Below are 24,704 nucleotides of genomic sequence, written 5' to 3' on the forward strand. Positions count from 1 at the left end.
CTTCTTTTCACTTGATTACTTCGAGGCCATTGTAAGGTTATTGACTGGCTTAAATTCAATATAGTTGGTTACAGGGAATAAGGAGGCCTGAGGAGAGGGGGAAAGGCAGGGAACAGCCAGTCAGTGGAGCAGTCAGAACACATAATTCAACATCACTTGTTGAATAAGTTCATTGTCTTCTGTGGGCACAGTCTGTGGTGTCCCAAAGCAGTTACAATAGCAACATCAAAGATCACTGATCACAGATCACCATAACAAATATAATAATGATGAAAATTTTTGAAATATTGCAAGAATTACCAAAATGTGACACAAAGACACAAAGTGAGCAAATGCTGTTGGGAAAATGGTGCCAGCAGACTTACTCAATGCAGGTTGCCACAAATTTTCAATTTGTAAAAAACACGATGCCTGTAGAGTGTAATAAAGTGAAGCACAATAAAACATGGTCTTCCTGTACTTAGCCATAACCAGGACTCTCTGTTGTTATGGAAGGAGCATGAAATTTTGGTCCAGAGAGTGTTGGCTTTGCATTAATGAGCAGAATGTCTTTGGGCAAGACACTCTTCTTAGAGCCCCAGTTTTTTCATTTGGGAAGCAAGGGTAATGTACTCCTTGCCTTATAGAATTATAAGTAGGATCAAATAGATAATGTTTGGAAAGTGCTTAACATACTATCAAATGTTATACATAAGAAAGATATTCTTTTTATAACAGTATGCAGAGTGAGGGTACCTGAGCAGTCAAGACAGCAGTTGTGTTTCTATAAGATTTGAAGTAAATTTACGACTTAAGTGATTAAATAAATTCTGTCTGGTGAATTTCTGCTAAGTCAGGGATATTTCTTATGAAAATGTGTGTGTGTGTGTGTGTGTGTGTGTTTGTGTGTGTTGAGAGCCTGATGACTGTACCAGCATATTCACCAACCACAGGACTGTTCTCATGACTAAAATCCTGAGGACCCTGACTTTCCACAAGCCTGGAGGACTTTATTATATTTCATTAGGGTGGAAAATTATCATCAGTGTTCAAGTCATACAAGAAAATTACACTTGAAGAGAATCCAACCCACAGAGAGAATTAGAGTATTGAAATGCAATTCCTGGCCTAGCACAGATATCTTGTCTAAAGTCCCAGGGTAAACACTGAAGGCTTCACCTGTTTTTCACTGTCAATGCCTGAAGCTATAAATAGGTCTAAAGCTCATCTCACTTCTTTTAGCAGTGAAGGGTCAAATTACAGGGGCAAAGCAAAATAATAAAATGAATGTCAGCGTATTTTATACTGTCAGTCAGTCATCCCCACAGTCTCCTGTCTCTTCCTTTCTACTGTGCTACCCTAGAATCAAGGATTCCAGCACAATGCCTCTGTTGAAACTTCCAGGTAGGTGTGCAAAAGTGTTTGAAGAGTTCAATTCTTTTAATATGCAATCATTCCTGTAAGTATCATGTCAGCTCTGGGAATCCTTTATTTAGGGTTCATAATAGTTTTAATTAATACATTTCAGGAAGAGACAAGACAAGGTTTCCAGGGTTTTTTTGTTTGTTTTTAGTTTTAGGAGGAAGGTAATCTTCTAAAACTTTATCATGTGGTGCATCCTTGAAGATCCCAGTAGAAAAATGTGTGAGGTATTTAATACCTACTCTGCTAGTCAAAATTAAATCTGTGCTGCCACACTTCTGAGAAGGGTCCTATGTAATTTCTTAAGCTATATTCTTAGCTGAAAATCATGAGCATAATGGAATATTAACCCAATCTATGTATTCTGATGGTTCACAATCCAGGTTTGTACACAGAGTAATTTCTAAAATAATGTGATAAGTCTTTTTTACTATAAAAGTAACACATGTTTCATGTGAGATAAAAAGAGAGAAATTTCACTGAAAAATAAAAGTAATAAACACTCATTTAGAGAAACTGGGAAATTTAGGAAAGTAATAAAAAAAAAAAACGCTACAGTTTCGTCATCCAAAGATAACACTTTTAACATGTTAGTGTTTTTCTTTCAAACTATTTTCTTTGCAAATTTAAAGAATTAAAAAAAAAACAGTTATGATTATATTATACATGTCACTTTATCTTCTGTCTTTATTTATTTATTTTTTTGCTTAACATTATAACTTAATTATTACCATGGTACTTCCAAGACATCATTTTGAATGGCTGTATAATATTCCAATTTTCTTTACCAATCCCTTAGATTCTTTTTTTTTTAAGTATAAGTAGGCTCAACAGTAATATTCACACCTAAAGCTTTTTCCATATTTCAGGATTATCTCAATAGACTAGATTTTTAGAAATGGCTGTTTAGTAGATGTTGCTCCATTGTTTACCAAGTGAGCTGTCTTAGTTTACCTGCTACCAGCATTGTGTGAGAATTTCCATCACTCCTTGATCAGGTTTTTTAAAAATCACATTTTACAAACAGTACCTCTTTAAGATTATAAACTTAAATGTAAAGAGATGAATTAGAAAGAAAAAGAAAAAGAAGAGATGTACAATGACTATTCCCAGGATTTTCTAATGGCAGCAAATTGTAGAAAAATGGAAGAATGAGCTATAATAACACATTCCACCACACTCCTTCCTTGTACCAATCTACGTATTTCTATTCCAAAGCACTGATTAAAGCCACTATGATTTCTGAAAGTTGTTCATATATTTTACCTTGTTCTATTTTACTTCATACAGCTGAAGAAAAACGTGAGTATTTTGGACTATTTTTTCCTGCCATTTGCCACAGTATCCATTTTAAAAAGATATTATTCTTTAATTCAGAAACATGGGTATTTTTCAGCAGTGTTTATTAAATGATAGCACTGAAAGCCAACAAAAATTTATAATGACTATAGATCTCCCATAGCATAGCAAATGAACTCTTGTATTTTCCTGACTCCAAAAGAGAAAGTCAGCTTTTTAAAGAGAACCTCATGGGGCATTCATTTGAAATTGAATAATCTTCTCCTTTGGACATTAGCCAAGGGGCTCTATTGAGTCTTGCCTTAGTAAACCCTCAACTCCAATGCAAAAAATTTCATCATGAATTTTTGATAAAATAAAACCCCGTTTTTGATAAAATTGTAACTTTTTATGTATGTTTCCTTCCATCTCAAATCAGGGTCCTTTCACTGACTGGTAGTAACCAAAGTGCCCCTGAGCTCCTCTAGAGATGAGATGCGGCAGATGAGAGGCCTACAACCTGTCTTTCCTACACATTAAGAAAACACTGCTGAGAAATAAGCATGCTTTTCTGGATCTGTTGGATGAAGAAGCAAGCATGATATTCCTCTTCTCAAGAGCCTTGCCCTTCCTGGGTTAATAATAATCACCCCCAACTTCTGGATAGTACTGTGAAGTTTTTTTGTTTTTATTTTAAATTTATTTTTGTTTTTATTTCGGAGGGGTGTAATTAGGTTTATTTATTTTATTTTTGTTTTAGAGAAGGTAGTGGGAATTGAACCCAGGACCTTGTGCATGCTAAGCATGGGCTCTACCACTTGAGCTATACCCTCCCTCCAGTACTGTGAAGTTTTTAAAGTCTTTCTTGCCTAATCTTTATAACCATTCTCTGAAGTTGACATTATTATTATTAACATCCCCCTGTTATGATGATGGACACTGAGGTTTCTAGTGACTGTATGGTTTGCCCAAGGCCACCCTGCTGTCACAGACGCTTCTCAGTCCTAGTCCAGTGTTCTTTATGCTTCACCACTCTACTTCTTTCTGTTCTCTTGTCTATTCTCCGTCTAAATATGGATGTCCTAATCTCAAGACATTGCCACTCAGTTTTCCACTATCCCAAGCATGCTCAAAAAAAAAAAAAAAAAGAACTCAACAATTATCTATATAAAGCCAAAGGAATCATCTGTCCTTTACTCCATGAATTCAGGTTGTCACCAAATTTTATCTACTCAACTTTTGATATATTGGTTTCACTTTTTCCTTGCCCTCATCGCCACTACTCCTTGAAGTATTTCGAAAGGCAGAGCTCTTGAATTCAGAATCAAACTTCAGCTGTGGTTACATGAAGTCAGAACAACCGGTTGATTCAGTGGAATAAAATATCAACCATATAATTTTTGGTCATAATGTAAACTACTTCTTGAGAGCAGAGTTTTCAACTGTCTATAGTGGTTTAGGGAGATACAACCTTAGTGAAAATAATAATGTTTAAATTATGAAACAAATAGATATGTGCAGTCCCAGATGATGACTGCTTGTTTTAGAAGAGCCAGATCTCAAGCAAGTAGGATTTGGTTCCTGGAACTCTATTTCCAGACTATCCTTCCTGAGGCCTCTAACAGCATTGCTACAGACCCATCATGACAAGCCACCTGCATCATCACCTTCATCCTCCTCCTCCTCCTTATCATCATAACCAACTGGCCTATTTCCATTTGCTCTTTATGGTGCATGAAGCCTCTGTTAACTTCTGCTTGTCATTCATCCTGGGGGTGCATGTGCTTTCTTATGGTGTTCAGGGAGAAATGACACTATTTCTAGGGAGCAGTCAGCGGCAGGGCGGGGAGGCATTCTCAGGCCATCAGATAGATGTACCTACTTCATGTTTTGTTTGTTCCTTCGTGGATCATGGTGCTTGCCAAAAAACTAGGCATAGCATCCAAAAATGCTTTTTAGTTTCAGGAAGTGCTTGAGTCCAGTGAGACAAATAGATGCATGAAGTTCAGCCAACACAGTGGGCTTCTCTGTTACTCTGCTGTGATGAGCCAGGTTTAAAAACTGGCTGACCTGACTGTTAGTGTTGATGAAGTTAGGAGTCAATTACTATCATTTCCAATGTCTGCTTCAGCCATATGGTTTAAAATTTCCAATGTATCATTTACTATCATTTCCAACATATGTTAAATCATAGCATTTATCATTTCTTTAATAGCCCAATGCTAACCCCAAATACCAAATATCTGTCTGATCAGTGCTACCAAATTATATCATTCAATTTAATCTGGTGTTTTATTTACCTTTAAAAATTGCTTTAAAAAAGCATTTCCACATACATTATCTCACTGGATGTCACAATAGCATAGTGAATGAGGTTTGGTGGGTAATAGTATTCCCACTTTATAGATAAGGAAATTGAAACAGAGGAAGGTGAAGGAGTTAGTAAGTACAGAACAGTACGTGAACACATTATACTTACACTTATAATTGAGAATGTGCTGTTTTGGAGATCTGTATAGACATTGATGGGGGCAGGAGTGGGGAAACCTCTTTCTGCATGCAGTTTGCTTTTTCATCATGTGAAGAATGTTTCTGTCTTCTACTGTTGCTCGAAATATCTAGCTGTTTGCCATTCTCATTATTTGCTTACCTGCTCCTTTCTGGAAATACCAAGAGATTTTTAGAAGTATTAGAGGCAAAGACTATTCAGATGGAAATAATTGGGTATCTGGAAAATACAATGAAACTTAATAGAAAGGCAGATACTTGATGGCCATCACCACTCTATATGATAAAATTGGTTCTCTTATATCCTGAGGGTCTTGACGTTGTTCATTACCAAGCTCAAAGTAACCCCTCCACCTGTTTTAATAATGGGAAAATTAAGGCATGTAAAAATGAGATTGGCTTTCCAAGGGTCATTCATTCTGGAAGGCCACATGTCTGCGAGAAATGAGACGCCCAACACTAGGCAGTAAATTTTAGTGATCCCTTTCCCTACCCGCCAGCATGTCACCAAGTTGTCAGGATTTGAAAAAAACGAGGTTGTGATGTGTGACAGAAACACAATATCCGTCTTATGAAGAAGAAAGGCCCTTCCTTACGTACACATTTATTTCTCAGAACTACTTAGATCGCTGGCTCTCTTTAGGAAGAAAAATGCCAAGGACCAATAACCTTATCCACATCTTTAAAACCATCAGAAAAACTCCACCAACCTAATGCGAAGGACCGTGCTGCATGATTACAATGAAATCATACTTAGCCCTGCCAGAAACAAGTGATCTTATGTTAAGTGCTGGTCCTACAAGAGCCCAATCCCATCTTTAGGATCCTCCTAAATGTGCTGTAAGAATCTGACCTGTGTTTCTAAGAATGGATTTCCAAACTACCCACACAGAAACCCACTGAAGACAGAGCAGGCATTAAGCTCTCTCATGCTTTTGGGAAGCTGGCCAGAGAGCAGGGGAGCCACGTACCCAGGACAGTCCTTAGCATCATGCCTTACACATAGCAGACACTCTCGGATGACTTCCGAGAAAGTGCTTCAATAATAATACGTGAAACCCTCTTTTAGAGATTGATGCTGAAATGCGTAGCTTTGCTGAAAAGGTGTTTGCCTCTGAAGTCAAAGATGAGGGAGGCCGTCATGAGATTTCCCCGTTTGACGTGGATGAGATCTGTCCAATTTTTCATCATGAGATGCAAGCACACATGCTCCATTTGGAGGCTCAGTCCACCTCCACAGAAGGCAGGAGGTAAGTGGCGGAAGGGGCACAGCTTAGTACACTGGGACACAAGGAAGGGAAATTTGTTTGAATGATGGTTCAACTTAGAGGAAAAACTTTGCCAGAGTTAAAAATCCCACCAGCCCCCCAAACACTCACACTGTGTACTCTAAGAAAGAAGGAAACAGTGGCCTTCCTACCTTCATCCGCATCTCCCTTTAGCTGAAGCCTCCCCATCCACCCAAGCAGGAGGCATGATCTACCACGTGATGGTTCCAAACCAAAGTGGGCTGATGGCTGCCCTGCACACACTCAGTCTCCACACTACAGGTTTGGAAACCAGAGCCTCGTCTTCGGACTCTGTCTTTAACCAGCCTTAGCGTGTGCTCCCTGATATGAATCCTGTCCTCTAGCCAGTCTGACCTCCTCCAGGCCTCGGGGATACCATCCTCCATTTCTGCCCTCATGCCCTGTCCATCCTATGCCTATGATGCACAATTCCCTCTTTCCCTGAACAGATCCCCCTCCACAGTCTGTTTATTTTCCCTTATTTGAGCTACTCTAGTACTCATTCACCACCTGTCACTACGTGCCACAGTTTAGTCCTCAGACCTATTACAGACCACTTACTTGGAACACCCTCCCCACGGGCCTCCCCTCCCATCACCAGCTTCATGGGGAAAAGATCATTCTGCTGTCCTTCTTTTGGCTTTATATCTTTAAGGAAAGACCAACAATCAACATTCTTTGGCATCCCCCATATGACCTAATATAGGGCTTGGGTCAAAGTAGAAACTTAATGAATACTTGTTGATTTGAGGACATAATATAGATGAAACAACTTATGAGTTCCAGGTACTGTGCTAAGCATTTTATATGCATTACATCTCACAGAAATCCTATATGGTAGACGTTATTACACCATTTTTTTCAGATAGAGAGACAGAAGCTCACAGAAATTAAGGAACATGCACTAAATGACACCGGTAGTAACTGACATCCCCTGTGCTTACTGCGGTGCCCAGGCTGCCTGTTCTGTTAGGAGTGGACCTCCTGGGAAGAACAGTGTCACGCTGAAAGTCTGCTAGTATGTTCCCTAAGTCCACTTTTCCAAGGTCTACAGGGAAGAAGGGAACACTACAGCATGATACCTCCTCCCATTTGGTTGGATCCTGTTTCTGACACTCAGCCCACATTTGATGTTTGTCCTGAAAATGAAATTTTATAGTGAAACATCAATTTATCACAATGAAACTCCCAGTGAAGATAAAGTTAAATCTCTTTATGTTTCCATTTCAAACCCAGAAAAAAGCGTTTCTTTGGACGGAAGACTGTTAGTTTGTCTGTTCCACAAAGTGAAACAACTTCCACCCAGTTGTCCCGCATTGATGAATACATTTCTTCGTCTCCCACCTACCAGACCGTGCCTGATTTTCAGCGAGTGCAGATCACTGGCGATTATGCCTCTGGGGTGAGTTGCTCCTTGCCCCTCAGATGTAGCTGCTGGAAGATACTCAGCTTGATTGTTTCAGCTTCTTCTCCTCCTCCCTGCCCTTTTGAGGAAGCTGCTAACTCACCTGCCCTTTGTTGTACTTCATTATTGCATTTCAATACCAATATGCTTTGACTTATATTTCTGTTTTGCTTTTATCACCCTACATAATTTCTCCTCCTTTGTCTCATTTGCTTGCACATGAGAATGTGCAGTAGAATGTGGTGTATGTGTTACAGAATACAGTGGACAGGTTTTGGCAAAAGAACCGGAGAGAGTAAGCAGGTGGACTAGCCTCACTGAGGGCATCGTAGAGCAGGATCAGGGAGGCACAGGGGGACACAGGGAGGGGGCTCTTGGTGAAAGATGGACCCAGAGAAGACCTAGAATAGAGAGAAGGGCTGTAGGTAATGTAAACCAATTGGAGAAAACAGATCAGGAGAAAGAGAGGGAGAAGAGAAGAATGGAGAGGCCAGAGAAAAGATGAGAGGTTAGAACATTCAAATGGGCTACTGTTTTCCCACCCACTGTCCTCTCCAATTTCACTGCAGATGCTTTCACAGTAGATTACTGCTTGGAACAGACTCTAGGATGACATACAGATAGTAAACTCATGTTGCAAACAACTTGACCTGCTTGTCTTATCCAGAACAGTTGGTCAATTAATAAATCTCTGACACATGGACTTGCAAAATCAGCATCATATTGTTGAAACTGCTGTTTAGCCATCAGTCTATGCTCCAAATATAGTTTTTACGACCAGTCCTAAGCCCCCTTCTCATGTAACCAACCCACTTAAGGTCAGTCCTAAGATATTTAAAACTGACAGAGTAGCCGGGGGAGGGTATAGCTCAGGTGGTAGAGCACATGCTTAGCATGCACAAAGTCCTGAGTTCAATCCCCAGTACCTCCATTTAAAAAAAATTAAATAAGTAAATAAACCTAATTACTTCCCCCCACCAAAAGAAAAGTGACAGAGCAGTGAAATGAGCATTTGTTCATTTCATTTTCTGTGTGATAACAGTGCTCTACAAATGGCAGGGGGGTTAGATACTAAATAACTGAAATGAAATGTTTAATAACAACATAAAAAACAAATTTTGGAGAAGTCCAGAGTTCAAAAAAATCCCACAAGTGTTAGGAGACAAACTTGATACCTATGTGCTTGGTGGAAATGAAAACAGGAATAAAAAGAAAGAAGATGAGAGGAAAGACAAAGTTCACAGACGTCAGGGAGTAGCTTCTCCTCCTATGAAGGCTGGAGGGTACCTGAAAACTTGGCCTGGAGTCTTTGAAGAACCAAGTATGTTGCCACATCTGTTGACTGAATGTGGCCGAGCTGCTGAATAACATTCCACCTGGTTGCAGTCTGTACCCGAATCAATCCCGAATCAATGAACCCCTTGTAACTGAACAGAGAGGTAAAGGGGGAATTATCCCTGATAAACAACTGATTCAATTTAATCAGTCCTTACTGAGCACCTACTCTGTGCCAGGCATAGTGTGCTGAGTGCTGAGCACATGAAGGTGAATAAGATCCAGCTCTTGTCCTGGAGGAGCTGATAGACGGGTGGCCCATTAGGTGGAAAAGGCACAAGCAAGCAGTTGGACGCAGGCCCTCAGGCTAGCGCCTGTGCCAGACTCTCTTGGCCAAGACCAGCAGGTCTTTAAAAAGAGTCCAGCTGATTAGGATCGATATCTGGACCTCCAGCCACTGGGAACAAGCTTACATTGGTCCCAGAAGGTCTTTGGACTCCAATGATGAGCATTCAGTGATTTCAAGTGACAACTGCCTGGGCATGCCAGGCCCAGCCAGGATGCTGGGATGGGACAAGGGAAATGGACCAGTTTAGAAAATTTCCAGCAATTCTAAGAAAATTTTACTCTAGAACCTCTCTGATTTTAGTCACAGATAAAGTTCTCATCAAAACCATCCCAAAGAATGGCTTCTCGACAGCTACAGAGGGCAGTGCATGACTGAAAGGGCTTCAGGGATGTGTGACAGCTTATTCGTCCCCCAGTGTTTCCCTCACTGACCAGCAGGTGGTTTGACTTCTCAAATCAGAGCAGCATTGTCTTTCAGTTGAGATACTGTCTTCAGAAGCCCATACTTAAAATATCCTTGTGTTACCTGGAAGCAATATTTTCCATGTTACAATGGGTTCTCTTAATCGTATTTATTAGACAATCACTGCTATCTAGCAAAAACCAAAAACAAACACAGGACTGTAAGGAAAGACTTGTAGGACAGATTCATTCTGGCAGAAATAGAAGACAGAAAAACTCCAGGACTTGCTCCTGGGAGGAGACCCAGGGCCCGTGTCAAGTGGGAAGCCCCTCTGTGGGTTGGGGAGACTCAGCAGGGGCTGCGACGCCCAGAAGAGCTGGGAGGTGCCCAGACAAGCTTTACCTCCTTCTCGAATTTTTGTAGGAACAACTCTGAAACTCGAATTTTCTTGACAGGTTACAGTAGAAGACTTTGAAATGGTCTGCAAAGGTCTTTACCGGGCATTGTGCATACGGGAGAAGTATATGCAGAAGTCGTTTCAGAGGTTTCCTAAAACCCCTTCCAAGTACTTGAGGAACATTGAGGGAGTGGCTTGGGTGGCAAACGAGAGCTTCTATCCGGGTAAGTCATTTTTGTTTATAATATCTGGAATATAGCTTTAGGTTCAACTACTAATTATTAAGTGTGCCCCATGATTATAAGTAACCCAGTTTTATAATATCATGGTCATCTTCGGCTTCATTCTCTCTCCTGTCCACGTGTCCTTTCGCTGGGTTCAGCCTGTACAATATCTCTCAAACCTCCTCTCTTCACCATTCCCCAAATCCTAATTTAGGCCTATATTTCTCCTCATCCAGATTATTACAATAGCTTCCTAACTACTCTGTTAAATTCTAACCTCACTCCCTTTCGGTTCATCCTCACTTTGGTGCCAGTTATTATAACATGGAGCTGAGCACCTCCTTCTCCCGACAAATCCTTCAACTGCTCCCCAATTACCTACAAAATTAAGTGCAATCTGTAACCTGGCATTCAAGGCCTACCACCATCTGGCCTCCTAATTATGATTTATTTATCTACTATGTGTTTATTTTTGGACTTGTACACTCTTTCTGTTTTTAAACTGAGCTCCTTTACCTTTGAACTCTTTTTTTCTGATTGGAAGTGTATCCTGTTCTGCATTTGGCTCAGCACATTCCTGTCCCTGTACTGTTGCCATGCCGTTCCCTATGCCATACTGCCCTTCCCTTCACTTTTTCACTGTATGCGCAGATGTCCAGGTCCAATCTCACCCTTCAAGGCGCAGCCCAAACATTATCATTTCCTGCCTTCCACGGACCTCCAGATAAAAGTAAACTACATGTTTTGACTTTCCAAAGCACTTTACTTATGTATCTCACTTTTTACTTTGCTTGTATAAAGTCAAGTACATATTTAAAAAGAATCAGATTTTAATAATTTCACAGATTACTATTGTGTTATTGTATCATAATTCATATAACCAATTCCTATTTTTAGGCATTTATATTTCTGACTTATAAAAATTTATTTCCAACAAGGCTACAGTGAGCATCTTTATGTAAACATCTTTGTGCAGTTTCTTTATATCTTTGGGATTATACTTCTAGGATTGAAATTTCAGGGAAGGCAAATATTTAAGGTCTCTGAAAGACCTAATTGTTATGTTGTTGAAGATTTCCAGTTCTAAAACTTCCTCTATTTCCTTTTAATATTAAAATCATATTAAACATGTATTCAGTTTGATAACTTATAAAATTGGTTTGTTTATCTTCTATAATGTTGACATTTAGGGTGTTTGTCCTGCCTTTGTTTCTTCTAAATTATACTTTATCTCTCTAGTATATTTAAGAATAGGGACTCAAAAGCTGTTATTTGACATAGCAATATATTGTTTCACTCTTTTCCTTTACCTCTCAGTTTTGGATGAAAATGTGTGCAAACTCTCTTTCTATATTATTTTTCTCACTCTGGCTGTTGTAGTCATCATTTGCAAACAGGAGATTTTTCTGATGCCTTGGGCACATACTTGTTGAAAATAAAAGGAGGGCTTAAAAAACTGTGACTGGGTGGAATTTGTTCTTGGCCTTCTGAGATTGAAATTGTAAGCAGTGGAAAGAAAGGGACCTTTGTCTACATTATCCCTTCTTCAATCCTTTCGCAAAAATTGTATGTGCTTTAGAAGGTAGGGAAAGATAATTACAATAGGAATTACAATTCTTACAATAGGAATTTATTTTATATTCCCATTTATATTAAAACCACTCTAGGTGGAGCACAGAGGATGTTAGGGCAGTGAGACTATTCTGTATGATATCATGATGGTGGGTACATGTCATTATATACTTGTCAAAACTCATAGAATGCACACCACCAAGAGTGAACCCCAATAGAAACTATGGACTTTGGATGATAATGATGTGTCTATGTAGGTTCATTAGTTGTAACAAATGTACCACTCTGGTTGATGGCGGGAAGGCTGTGCATGTGTGTGTATAGACGCATAGAGAATTCTGCACTTGGTGCTCAATTTTGCTCTGAACCTAAAACTGCTTTAAAAAAAAATTGTCTGTTAAAAAAATAACTTCTAGATGGGGAGAGGAATACCTCCGTGGTAGAACGCATACTTAGCATGCATGAGGTCCTGGGTTCAATCCCCAGTACCTCCGTTAAAAAACAAACAAACAAAACAAAACAAAACAAAAAAAACCACTATAAATTAAGACTAATAGAGAAGGTTGGTTTACTTCTTAACTGTAGTTTTACTTTTTTTTCTATGCAATTACCTCATAAGTTAATATAAGGCTCCAAACAGGAAGTCTTTGATAACCAAATTTATTAAATAATTAAAATTATTTGTAAGTAGTATAGCAATTAGATAAAGAGCACTTCTAAAGAACTTGAAAATCATTCTTATCCTAGATGAAATATTATAGTTATTTTATGCTACCAGTTTGGTCACCTTTGAAAAACTGTAAAAATAAACTTCAGCTTAGCTCTGGATAGTTACAACTTACATTGTACAGAATTCCAAACAAACGAGATCTTACAGTGTTTAATTTTGGTTATTTTTATGTGATCATTCATCGTATGTGCTGATATATTACTGTGTGTGTCGTCGAAAAAGTCTTTACCCCTCCCGTGAAGAAGGGAGAAGACCCCTTCCGAACAGATAACCTCCTGGAAAACCTGGGTTATCACCTCAAAATGAAGGACGGTGTGGTTTACGTCTACCCGAATGAAGAAGCCGCCAGCAAAGATGAGCCTAAGCCGCTTCCTTACCCAAATCTGGACACCTTCTTAGATGATATGAATTTTTTACTTGCTTTAATTGCCCAAGGACCTGTGTAAGTGTTAAGACCTACACTACTGCTGCTATTACTACTCCTAATAAGTGTTTAAATAAGTGTTTATTAAGTGCTTGCTGTGTTCAAACACCCTGTTAAACGCTTCATGTACATTATTTCTTTGACTCCTTATAATCGTATATGGGGTGGGTATTTTTATAATTCCAGATTTATAAGCTGAGACTTTGTCAAGTTAAAGAAAGTCACGCAGGTGGCTAAGCCAGGATTCAAGCCCAAATCTGCCAATTCCAAAGCCAGGGTCCGTAACCTTGAGTGGCACTGTCTCTCTGATGTTTAAATGCCTTCCCAAACCCTCCCTCATTATTGTGTCCAACTTTGATGAAGAGATTAAGCCCTTGCAGCCCAATATTTTTCAAATTAAATTAACTGCAGAGGAAGCCAAAACGTTTGTTCATTTTGAAACACATAATTGTTTCCTGATGGTTTTGTAATTGTGACTGTTTTCCTTAAATGTCTGGAATTTTTTTAGAATGTGATTTAATTTTTCACAGTAAGACCTATACCCACCGGCGCCTGAAGTTCCTCTCCTCCAAGTTCCAGGTCCATCAGATGCTCAACGAGATGGACGAGTTGAAGGAGCTGAAGAACAACCCCCACCGGGATTTTTACAACTGCAGGAAGGTAAACATAGTCTCTGCTCGGAGGTCATTCCCGGACAAAAACGTTAACCCAGTGATTTCTTGAGAGGACAAGAAAAGTACTGTTTTTCCGATTAATGTAAGACTTCTGCAGGTTCAGTGCAATTTTAGTGAAAGCAGATAGATTATGTCTAAAAGATTAGAATGCCATTTCTACTGTTTTCCACATAGAAAGGTATATCTCATTCTTGACCTAAAATTATAGTTATCATGAACGACAAAAATAGCAAAAACAAATTAAACCGTAAAAACCACTGTTCTAGGATTTAGAAGATCTTCATTCTAGTCCCTTTTCTTCTACTTCCTGCCTCTAAGACATTGGGGGAAGTGATTAAATATTTCTGAGTTTCAGTTTCCTCATTTGTAAAACTGGGGAAATGATCTGCTCAGTCTAGCTCACAAGAGGATTGTGAATATCAAACGAGCTAATGGTTGTGGAAAACTATTCAACTAGAAACACTTTCAAGATGTGTTCTGACCATTTAAGTGACTGCAAGGAAGTGGGAGCAGAGATTCAGGACCAAATCCTGGCTTAGCCACTTGTATAACCTTGGGCAAACTAATTAATCTATCAGAACTTCCTCTTAGAAAATTATAATTATAAGAACATCTAACTCGTAAGTACCATTGCTGTGCCATGCCTTCATCATTTCGATCCTTTCTCCCTTTGGGGCAGAAATCTGTGGTAGCTGCTTCACTTCAGTTGCGTCTCAGGAGTGGAGAATTGTCCCCCCAAATTTTGTGTGGATTAAATGTAGGAAGTAAACTGGATGTATAGATATCCAAGAGACACAGGCATATTATTGCATCCAGCCTAAACTTTCACATCTGGCAAGAGTACAAAAAAGTGCTGTGGGTTCTTTTCTGCTGGGCCACCTCCCCCAGCTGTCAGGTCACACCCTGTCATTTACTCCTTTCTCCCATCACAGTGGGATTTGCAGGCACTGTAGCCTCTAACAGAGCAGCATAACTAAGGCTGATTGCTGGTTTCTCTCTTTCTGAATGTACACACAGGTGGACACCCACATCCATGCAGCTGCTTGCATGAACCAGAAACACCTGCTGCGCTTTATTAAGAAATCTTACCAAATTGATGCTGACAGAGTGGTCTGCAGTACCAAGGAGAAAAAGCTGACCCTAAAGGAACTTTTTGCTAAATTAAAAATGCATCCCTATGACCTGACTGTGGATTCTCTGGATGTTCATGCTGTAGGTTGAAAAGATAATGTCAGTTTTATCTGATACTCAGAACCCCACATGTCTTTCTCCTACAAACTCTCCCTTCGCAGAGCCCTCTTAACCATGTTGGTAAGCACCATGCCGACTCAAAGCACCCACAGACAATTTGGGGAGTTCTTTCATTGTCACTGGTGCTGGGTTCCATTCTTGGAACCCAACCCCTTCCCCTGCTACCAGGCCCCCATTCCTCAAGGCCATTCCCTGACTCTCTGTGTCCAAGCAGCTCTGATAATTATAGACTTGTGATCCTGTTTCCTGATGCAGGGACGTCAGACTTTCCAGCGTTTTGATAAGTTCAACGACAAATACAATCCTGTAGGAGCAAGTGAGCTACGGGATCTCTACCTGAAGACAGACAATTACATTAATGGGGAATATTTTGCCACTATCATCAAGGTGAGGAGGAACCAATCAGATCTATGGTACCTGGCCTGGTTCTTAAGGAAGGGGAGGAAGAGAGGGAAGAAAGGAAGGAAGGACAGAAGGGGAGGGGAGGGGAGGGAAATAGGAAAGTGCTATCCTTGGAGTCAAGAGCCACACAGATGAATATGATCATTTCTTCTGAAACATCCACTGTAATAATTTAAAAAGACCTTGATTCCTAGGATAGAGAAGCTAACAGTATGGATTTGGGATTAAGGACCAGGCTCTTTCAGGCTTTGGGAACTGGAAGTTCAGGAAGAGTCAAGATCAGAATCCACCCTCATCTTCAGGGTGCATCAGGAAGCAGGAATGATATGTGGGGTTGGGAGGTGTGTGTTTGGGAGACAGGGGACATGTGGAAAGCGGAGTTTCTTTTGCAGTAGTGCCTTGGGATCTCATCATGCTTAGTCTGCCTTTTTTCCTCTGTAGACTCCACTCTATCCTATCAGTCTTTTCTCTCAACTAGATTCCCCTCACCTCTCAATCTAACTGTGATGGTTTTCCTCTGCCTTCCTTTCACATTTCCTCCGTTCTTCTTAGTACCCCTCTCCTCTCCCTAGACCCCACAGGTTTAGACCCCTGAGGGACCTGTGGGAATTCCTGGCTTTGGACTCCTCTCTTGGCTTTGCAGGAGGTAGGTGCAGACTTGGTGGACGCCAAGTACCAGCATGCTGAGCCCCGCCTGTCAATCTACGGCCGCAGTCCTGATGAGTGGAGCAAACTCTCCACCTGGTTCGTCCAAAACCGCATCCACTGCCCCAACATGACGTGGATGATCCAGGTCCCCAGGATCTAGTATGTACCAGCCCATTGGAAACCCTAAAGCCTGCCTTCATCCCACCTGCCTCACCTCCTCCACACAAACAAGGAACATGCAGCACATCTGTACAGAAATAAGTTTTGTTAAACAGTGCTCAGTCCTGGGTGCCTGGTTTTGTCCACTCTCGGTTCAGCACTCCCGATCAGAGATAGGAGTTAGGAAGGTCACTTCAGTTTAGTTTCCTAACCAGGTTTTTTGGTTTTGTTTTTTAAAACAGGACTTTATGCAGATCACAAAATAACTTATTGGGAATGATTAAAACTTAGCTAGGATAAGAACTTTTTATTATATACTTAAGTATACATTTTATTATTTGTACCTCTTAATCCTTCACCCCTATATTGCCCCTCCCTCCTTTCCTCTCCCCACTGATAACTACTACTTTGTTCTCTGTATCTGTGAGTTTGCTTCTTTCTTGTTATATTCACTAGTTTGTTGTACTTTTTAGATTCCACATATAAGTGATATCATACAGTATTTCTCTGACTTATTTCACCTAGCATAATGCCCTTCAAGTCCCTCCGTATTGCTGCAAATGGCAAAATTTCATTCTTTTTATGACTGAGTACTATTCCATTGTGTGTCTATAAACACACACACACACACACACACACACACACAATCACATCTTTATCCATTCATCTGTTGATGGACACCTAGGTTGCTTCCATATCCTGGCAATTGTAAATAATTTTATTATACATTTTATTATACATTTTCTTTCTCCTGGTCTTCCTCTCTGGGTCCAGTTCATTCTTTCCCAAGCACATCTGTACTGAGGTGTAGCTTTCTTGTATCAGAACCTCTACCACTGTCTGCCGATTGTCTCATCTACAAGTGCGCAAGTTCTCCATAATCAACAAGTATTTATCAATGGTATTATCATCTGCTAATTACCCATTGCCCTCAGGGATGTTCATATCATTGATCTTTTATCTAACTTAAGTGTTTATAAATTGTCTGGCCGCCTGCCTCTGTGTTCTGTGTGCCCTGTGACAATGCAAGAGTTTTATCCTGTCTCTAGTCAAAAAAGTAACTTTTTGATTGGGGTAAAACTTCTGTCTAATATCATGAAGGCAGAGAGGCAGTACAGTGTGGTGTTTAGGAGCATGGGCCTTGGAACTGGACTGACTATGCTTGAATCCTGTCTCTACCACTTACTAGCTGTGTGACCTTAGGCAAGTTACATGACCTCTCTGTGCCTTAGTTTCATCGTCTTTAAAAATGAGGTCATAACCACATCTAATTTATTGAGTTGCTATGAGGATTAAATCAGCTAATATTTCTGGCCACTTAGAAGAGTGGATGGCATATATTGAGTGCTGTGTAAGAGTTTATTAGATTGTCCCTGGCTACAGAGGTGTTCAGAGGTGTTCTTGATAACTGTTTCATGCTCACCATCTTGTGTACCACACACAGTACAAGTCATTGGACCTTTTATGACACAATTCCTCTACTCCTCATTCTCTATCTGGACTTAGCTGTGAAGGCTAAGTTTTCTTACCACAGAGGGTTTATAGAAGAGCTGGAGGCATGGGATTCAGCAATAAATTTCTACCTGTTATGCCAAACCCAAGCTGAACTCCTTTTTAAGGGTAACCAAGAAGAGGGTACCAGAGTGGACCTAGGATAGACATGCTAGGATTTTTCCTGCATATGGTATTTGGTCCTCTGCTTCCCTCAGAAGCAGTCAGTCCAAAAATCTTTTCCCCCAAAATCCTCTTCATTCTTGCTTCTAGTGATGTGTTCCGATCTAAGAACTTCCTTCCACACTTTGGAAAGATGCTGGAGAATGTTTTCATGCCAGTGTTTGAGGCTACCATCAACCCCAAGGCTCACCCAGACCTCAGTGTCTTCCTCAAGCATGTAAGCATGACCCGGAGGCCTTCCTATGGCCACACATGAACCAGCCCTCCTACCTAGCCATGGTTAATTCTCTATGCTTATCTCTGACATCTGGTCCTTGCCTTTGGCAGCTGAAAGTTTGTTTGAGGGGTGGGACCCTGCGCTCAGACTGAACCCATCACGCAGCTCACTCTCCTTGACAGATTACTGGCTTCGACAGTGTGGATGATGAATCCAAACACAGTGGCCACATGTTCTCTTCCAAGAGCCCCAAGCCCCAGGAGTGGACAATGGAGAAGAATCCATCTTACACTTACTATACCTACTACATGTATGTGAACATCATGGTGCTCAATAGCCTGAGAAAGTAAGTAGACGGGAACTGGAGCTCGAAGGAGAATCTCTGTGACACACCTCTGTCCTCCCACATCGGTATCCTAGGTGGTCCAGGGCCTGCACTGCATTGCTGGAATGCTTCCAAGTGCCCAGAGCAGAAACTTCCTTCCCTTGATTTTTTGTTCGGTTTCTCTATTTTGGGGCAGGAATGGACATTTTGGAAACTTCAGTACTTTCACGGTTCCTTTTCTTTGGAAGTTTAGGAATTTACACTTATCACTATGCAATTTAGTATAAAGTTCCATACATTTTACCCTTCTTGATATATCTGGATAAGGAATAAATAGAGGAATATTATAATGAGATTTTCTGGAAACAGTTCCCCACTAAAGTGTGAGTAGGAGAAACGATGATAGAGTGATATTGGTAAATTTCAGGTGGAAACTGAGGATGTTTCTGTTCAGGTAATCAAATCTTAACCTTCCTCCATACCCTCATATCCTCTATTGCCTCCTTTTAAAAAGTCTGTGCTTAGGAAGAATTAAGGTTATGATTTGGAATTGCCAGTTTTGTTGAATCCTTTGGATGCCCCATTCTCTTTCAAAGTGTTAATTTTTTTCTGCCGGATTTTCTTGTAAGTCACTCTATGCCCAGAGTTGTTGCCAGGACCTAGTCGGTCACCTGTGATTCCTACAGTAGTTCCATCTCCCTAGGGAACGAGGCATGAATACATTTCTGTTCCGACCTCACTGTGGGGAAGCTGGAGCTCTCACCCATCTCATGACAGCATTCATGACAGCAGATAACATCTCTCATGGCCTGAATTTAAAAAAGGTGAGTTGGAGGCTCTCTCTTCAATATTAACTTTTATATAGGAGTTACAGTAATAGAATTTTTTCCCTTATCATTCTGTTACAAGTCATTATCAACACTGGAATCAAATTAAAGTAGAGTGAAAAAGATTTTTGAGATTATTTAGTACAGTTCATTTTACAGAGGCCCTGAGAAGTAAAGGGACTTGCTCGAGATGGCCTAGCTAGTTGGTGATGAGTTCACGCAGATCCCCTGACTTCCATTTTAGAGCTCTGACAAGGGATAATTCAGAGGTGGCTGGGCTTACCTTAAATAGGTTTTTGCCAGATTTCTTGTTATAGCATGTTCTAAAATTCCTCTTGTGAGAGTCAGAACTTTCTTGTAGGAAAAAAAATGTTTCAAGGTGAGGCCTTCTGCCTGAGACAGACCATCTAACTTAGACAATTAAAGCTCCAACAATTAGGTGTGACTCAATGCTTCTGAAAATTGATCCCAAATAAATTTAATCTAAACAGTATTTACATTTTAAAACTATTCTTCTTTACAAGGGGGTTTAAAGAATACGTGGTAATTTTGTTGAAAGCTAAAACTTGAGGCAGACCATAGGGTTTTAACATTTCTAGTTTGTATCCCTTTTTCAACATTTTAAGATTTTTTTTCACTTTTCCTTTTCAGAGTCCTGTGTTACAGTACTTGTTTTTCTTAGCCCAGATTCCCATCGCTATGTCTCCATTGAGCAACAACAGCTTATTTCTAGAATATGCCAAAAATCCTTTTCTAGATTTCCTCCAGAAAGGTCTGATGATCTCACTGTCTACAGATGATCCGATGCAATTCCATTTTACCAAGGTACACATATGGAATTTTGAGCAATACAAGTACTCTTTGCTGAACTGTTATTTACTACCCAGAATTTTAAAGTCAAATCAAAGTATTTCACTATTCTTTTTGTGCAGGATGTGTATTTAATGCATTCCTTTTTCTTCCTTGTTTTTTTTTTTTTTTTTTTTACCTCATTGAAATAAATAACCCAAGGAGCCCCTGATGGAAGAATACGCCATTGCTGCACAAGTCTTCAAACTGAGCACCTGTGATATGTGTGAAGTGGCAAGGAACAGTGTTCTGCAGTGTGGAATTTCTCATGAGGTAGACTGTCCTTGGCTGGTTGTCCTTCTGAGTACAGAACTGATAACCTGAATATTGAAAAATTAGTTGGGGAAACACAAGTTGAAAAATTGTTTCACAAATCATATATAGTTACTATGGACAGGGACTAGAAAGAATTATTCCCTCTGGCCATGCCTTTTGGGCAAGGGGAATAAAACACACTTGGCTTCTCAGCAGACCATGCACATTGAGGCACTGGATGAGTGCTTTAATGGTTCATTGTTTTCCTTTTGCCTGCAACTAACATAAGGAAGGAATCTTTGTGGGGGATGTAATTGTTTTCTATATCAGAGTAAAAAGAGAACAATCATTCTGTTTCCTTTTCTCTTGTAGGAGAAAGCAAGGTTTCTGGGCACCAATTACCGTGAGGAAGGACCTATTGGAAATGATATCCGAAAGACAAATGTAGCCCAAATCCGCATGGCCTATCGCTATGAAACCTGGTGTTATGAACTTAATTTAATTGCTGAAGGCATTAAATCAGGAGAATAAAACAAATAAACCAAATAATAATATGGGTGAGATTTTCATTGTAGAGTGTGAGTAATAATAGTTACCAGTTAATGATTCCATACTATAAGCCAAAGATTGCATTAGATATTATTCTACTGACATTATTTAATTCTTTGCCCAGCTTTTTAGATATTATTATCTCCATTTTGAAGGGAAGATGAGTAAACTGAGGTTAGTGACGTTAATAACCTGTACAAGGATTCACCTAGTGAGTGGTAGCATTGGAGATGTGGCATTGTCTGACTCCAGCATTTCCATGGTTTTCAGGCAAAAGAGTTATTAAGGCAGGGCAAAAATACAAGCAAATTTGTTATAGGGAGAATGCAGGCTTTTGGTTTATAGAATGAAACTTATTAAAGGCACTTAGACCATTGAAAAGTCTTTTTGACAGGATACAACTGAAGAGTGGCTTTCTTAGACAAAAATGGAACAGGTGTACACCAATATAGAAAATCCGTACTTACGAGTTAATATACATACAGAGAATTTATCTTACAAAAAGATTCTTAGCTTGAAAGGATATAACTGACAATAAGTTATAGTCAGCTGTAGTGGTACGTTTTAAATGATTTCACTTACCAAAATAAAATACACATGTAACTTTTTAGAAACATGCAAGTTACTCAAGGTCTCAATGTCAGATGGAATTCCAAGTAGTCAGATTATACCTCTCTACACCTACAGTTGTGGTGCCACCTAGTGGTTGGGCTGATACTTCATTCAACTTATTGGGTAAACAATTACTGATAAACATCTAATGTCAGGTACTATTCTAGACAGCAAAGGTATAAAGTATCAGATTTTATTCCTACTCTCTAGTTGTTCACAACATGAAGTTACAGCACGAGTGGAAATTTTTTCACAAATGTGAAAAAAGAATTTTGTGAAACATCACAGAAAGTAATGACATTTCAAATAGGAAAAAGAAAAAAAAAATACCTGCATGCTTCCACATTCTCTACAGATAGCCTTAAGCATAGGTGCGATCCCAACTGCATGTCTGTACTAGTGTAAGAATCCTCTCCCTGGTTTCTGAAGTTGATGCTCTGTTTGCTGAGTATTTATAAGTCCCTTAGAGAACCTGATTTTATTTTTCCTTGGCCTCTTTGTCATCAAAATAATACAAATTGCCAAATTAAACTTTCTATTCTCAAATTTAAAAAAGCATTTTAACTACCAGTATGTATATCTCCATCTTCCCATGAGAGGGCAGTAGAATACATACATGTTAATCCATTTATTACATTCAGAGAACTCAAGATTTGGTTTCAAATTTGGTAGTTGAAATTCAGTCTGCTCATTTTGGCAAATAATCTTCCTGAATACAAAGGTTGAACTTTGAAATAAATTTGAACTTTTAACTAAATTTCAAAGCCACGCCATTCTAGCCCAAAATTTTACCTTAGGCAACTGTTTGGGAAGTTTTCTAAATATATAAGGGTTTTTGTTTTGGTTAGGTTTGGTTTTTGGTGGTGAGAGGAGGAGTCCATAAAGATCACTGTTCAAAATTCAGTCAAAGAGTATTCACACTTAATTCCTCATTGAGACATGATTAAAAATATGTCATGTCATTCCTTTTTTTCTCCCATCATAGAAGGTAATTCCTGTTTTATTGTCCACAGCTCATGGTTTCACAATGGCTTGGGGTATGCAGCTTTTATTGCTTTGGCTAAGTTGGCTTGTGACAGTCATCTGTGATGCGTAACCAAACACCTCTCTTTCTGGCCATCTTCTATTTTGGTACCTCTATGTGAACAGATGTGGCAAGAGTTTGGTCACCAGATCCAAGAGGCTCTGGTGGGGTGGAATAGGGTAGGGTGGAATGAGGTGGGGCGAGGCTGGGTGGGGTGGTTAGCAAGTGCCTGGGAAACAGGCTCAACTCATCCTTGACTAGGCAGCCTTAATGAAACTGGGCTGCTGCTCGCTGTAGGCACAGTGCCATGTATGAGCGTGTTGCAGGCGTAGTGTTCAGGCATGTGTGTCACAACAGCGTGGGAGCCGACCTCAGCCACTGGGAGTATCAAACGCACTCCTGCTCTGGGATTTCAAGCCTCAGGTGTCCGGAGCTTTATTTGCATCTGCCTACTTTTCAAGTTGGCGCTGTACGGCAACTGTCGGAGACATGTTTGCTCCTTGAGCTCAGCCACAGAAATGGTGCTGCTCTTTCACTGCAGACACCGGACCTACTTCTTCCAGTGACAGGAGACAATTCCATGGTTTCCTTGAGTGAGATGCCATTTGGATTCCTTGATTAAACTAGGTTTTATCTCGTAGGTAGCTGTGAATACTGAGCCTTCTTGTAAAGTTCAGGTCCATCGCCGTGGGGCCAGTTGGGGGCCAGGCACGGCGACGGCGAAGGAGCTTTGGCTAGATGTCTCGGCCGGACGACAGTGGCGCCGCTCGCCTCTCTGCCGGGGCAGCAGCGTCGCCGCGCCCTGCATCTTGGGCCAGGTTCTGGCCCCTACACGGGACTCGAGCGGGGGCGGCTCCCCTCAGGGCGGTCCCAGGGCGGTGCCGGGGGCGGGCCCGAGCGTGAGGGGTGGGAACAGGAGCCAATAAGAACCAGGCTTTGCCGGACCGGGGCGGGGCCTGCGTCCGGGCCTGCGGGAGCGGGGCGGAGCCCATCCGGAGTGGGACCGAGCCGACCTGGCGCCTCCGCGGAGAGGACGGGAACCTCGGAGTCCAGGAGCGGACGCGGCGTCGAGGCCCAGGGCAGGTAGGAGCAGAGCGACCCGGGGCGGCGTCTGAAGCAAGGGCTTCGGCCCCTCGCGGCGGTGGGCGTCGCACGCTGGGCGGCGGTGGCGGGGCGTCGGACGTCGTCCGCGGGCAGTGCGGCAGCGGGTTGGCGGAGATGTAGGCTCTGGCCCCGCTATCTCGGCACCTCCTCCGCCTGGAGGGACGCCCGGGAGCGCGGCCCCGCGCCCAGCGGACGCCGGCCTCTGGGATCCCCGCTTGTCGCCAGCGGCGGTTGTGGCGGAGTCCGGCTAAGGGGCTCCTCGCCGCTCACCTCGGGGCGCGGGAGACATCGTCCAGGTGGCGCTCGGGGGCGCTCGGGAGTCCCGGGGAAGGGAGTGGGAGCGCCCTGCATCCAGGAGGAAGCGCGGGGCCTTTGCCAGGATTAGTCGTGGAGCTTGAACTTCGACAGGCTGAGACGGTGAACTTTAAAAAATTTTTGGTGTTTGTGTTTAGATTCTTAACAGAATCTGACGAGTACAATAGTGAAAGTCGTCAAGTAGGATTTTGATTTAAGAATCTGACATTGGAACATCTAAGAACTTTAAACTAGTAAGGCAAAAGATGATCAGATTATGAGTCAGGGGCTGGAGTCTCCGCCAGGATCCGCGTACCAGATGTGATACCTCGGTCAAATCGGCTTTTCTGGGCCTCCATTTCCTTAGCTGTAAAACTGGGATGCTCATGCCTGGGGTATTCTGAGGGACAGATAAGATGGGTGAGAGTATTCTATAAATGTTAGGTATTGCATTTCCTGTAAAACAGCTACTAAGTGCCAGGCGCGTAGTAGGCACTCTGTAAACCTTTACCCTAAAGCTAGTGATTCACTTACAGTGTTTTAAAGTTCTATATCTCTGTTTACTGCGTAAATAAGTTGTTTAAGC

The 24,704-nt window shown here is 41.1% G+C and overlaps 2 protein-coding genes across 5 annotated transcripts in view; both read left to right on the forward strand.

Moving 5' to 3' along the window:
- Positions 1 to 1,226: 1,226 nt before the first annotated feature.
- Positions 1,227 to 21,087, forward strand: AMPD1 (adenosine monophosphate deaminase 1). Of its 4 annotated transcripts, none has more exons than XM_006193157.2 (16): positions 1,227 to 1,383; positions 2,692 to 2,703; positions 6,257 to 6,437; positions 7,713 to 7,878; positions 10,363 to 10,528; positions 13,053 to 13,272; positions 13,785 to 13,914; positions 14,946 to 15,140; positions 15,435 to 15,566; positions 16,225 to 16,388; positions 18,153 to 18,279; positions 18,462 to 18,625; positions 19,308 to 19,428; positions 20,083 to 20,256; positions 20,443 to 20,553; positions 20,908 to 21,087. In XM_006193157.2, the coding sequence occupies exons 1-16, from the start codon at positions 1,263 to 1,265 to the stop codon at positions 21,064 to 21,066; spliced, it is 2,343 nt and encodes a 780-aa protein (XP_006193219.1). In that variant the 5' UTR covers positions 1,227 to 1,262; the 3' UTR covers positions 21,067 to 21,087. The 4 variants fall into 4 exon arrangements, with proteins under 4 accessions (XP_006193219.1, XP_032342872.1, XP_032342873.1 ...); XM_032486982.1 differs by having other exon boundaries at positions 1,255 to 1,383; positions 6,257 to 6,441; positions 20,908 to 21,066; XM_032486981.1 differs by lacking the exon at positions 2,692 to 2,703 and having other exon boundaries at positions 20,908 to 21,066.
- Positions 21,088 to 23,671: 2,584 nt separating this feature from the next.
- Positions 23,672 to 24,704, forward strand: part of DENND2C (DENN domain containing 2C) — a 69,451-nt gene continuing 68,418 nt past the window's right edge. Inside the window, exon 1 of the mRNA XM_032486984.1 lies at positions 23,672 to 23,803. The gene's annotated coding sequence lies outside the window, so the exon portion shown is untranslated. The remainder of the gene's footprint in view (positions 23,804 to 24,704) is intronic.

The sequence above is a fragment of the Camelus ferus genome, chromosome 9, assembly GCF_009834535.1.
Source record: "Camelus ferus isolate YT-003-E chromosome 9, BCGSAC_Cfer_1.0, whole genome shotgun sequence".
NCBI lineage: Eukaryota > Metazoa > Chordata > Mammalia > Artiodactyla > Camelidae > Camelus > Camelus ferus.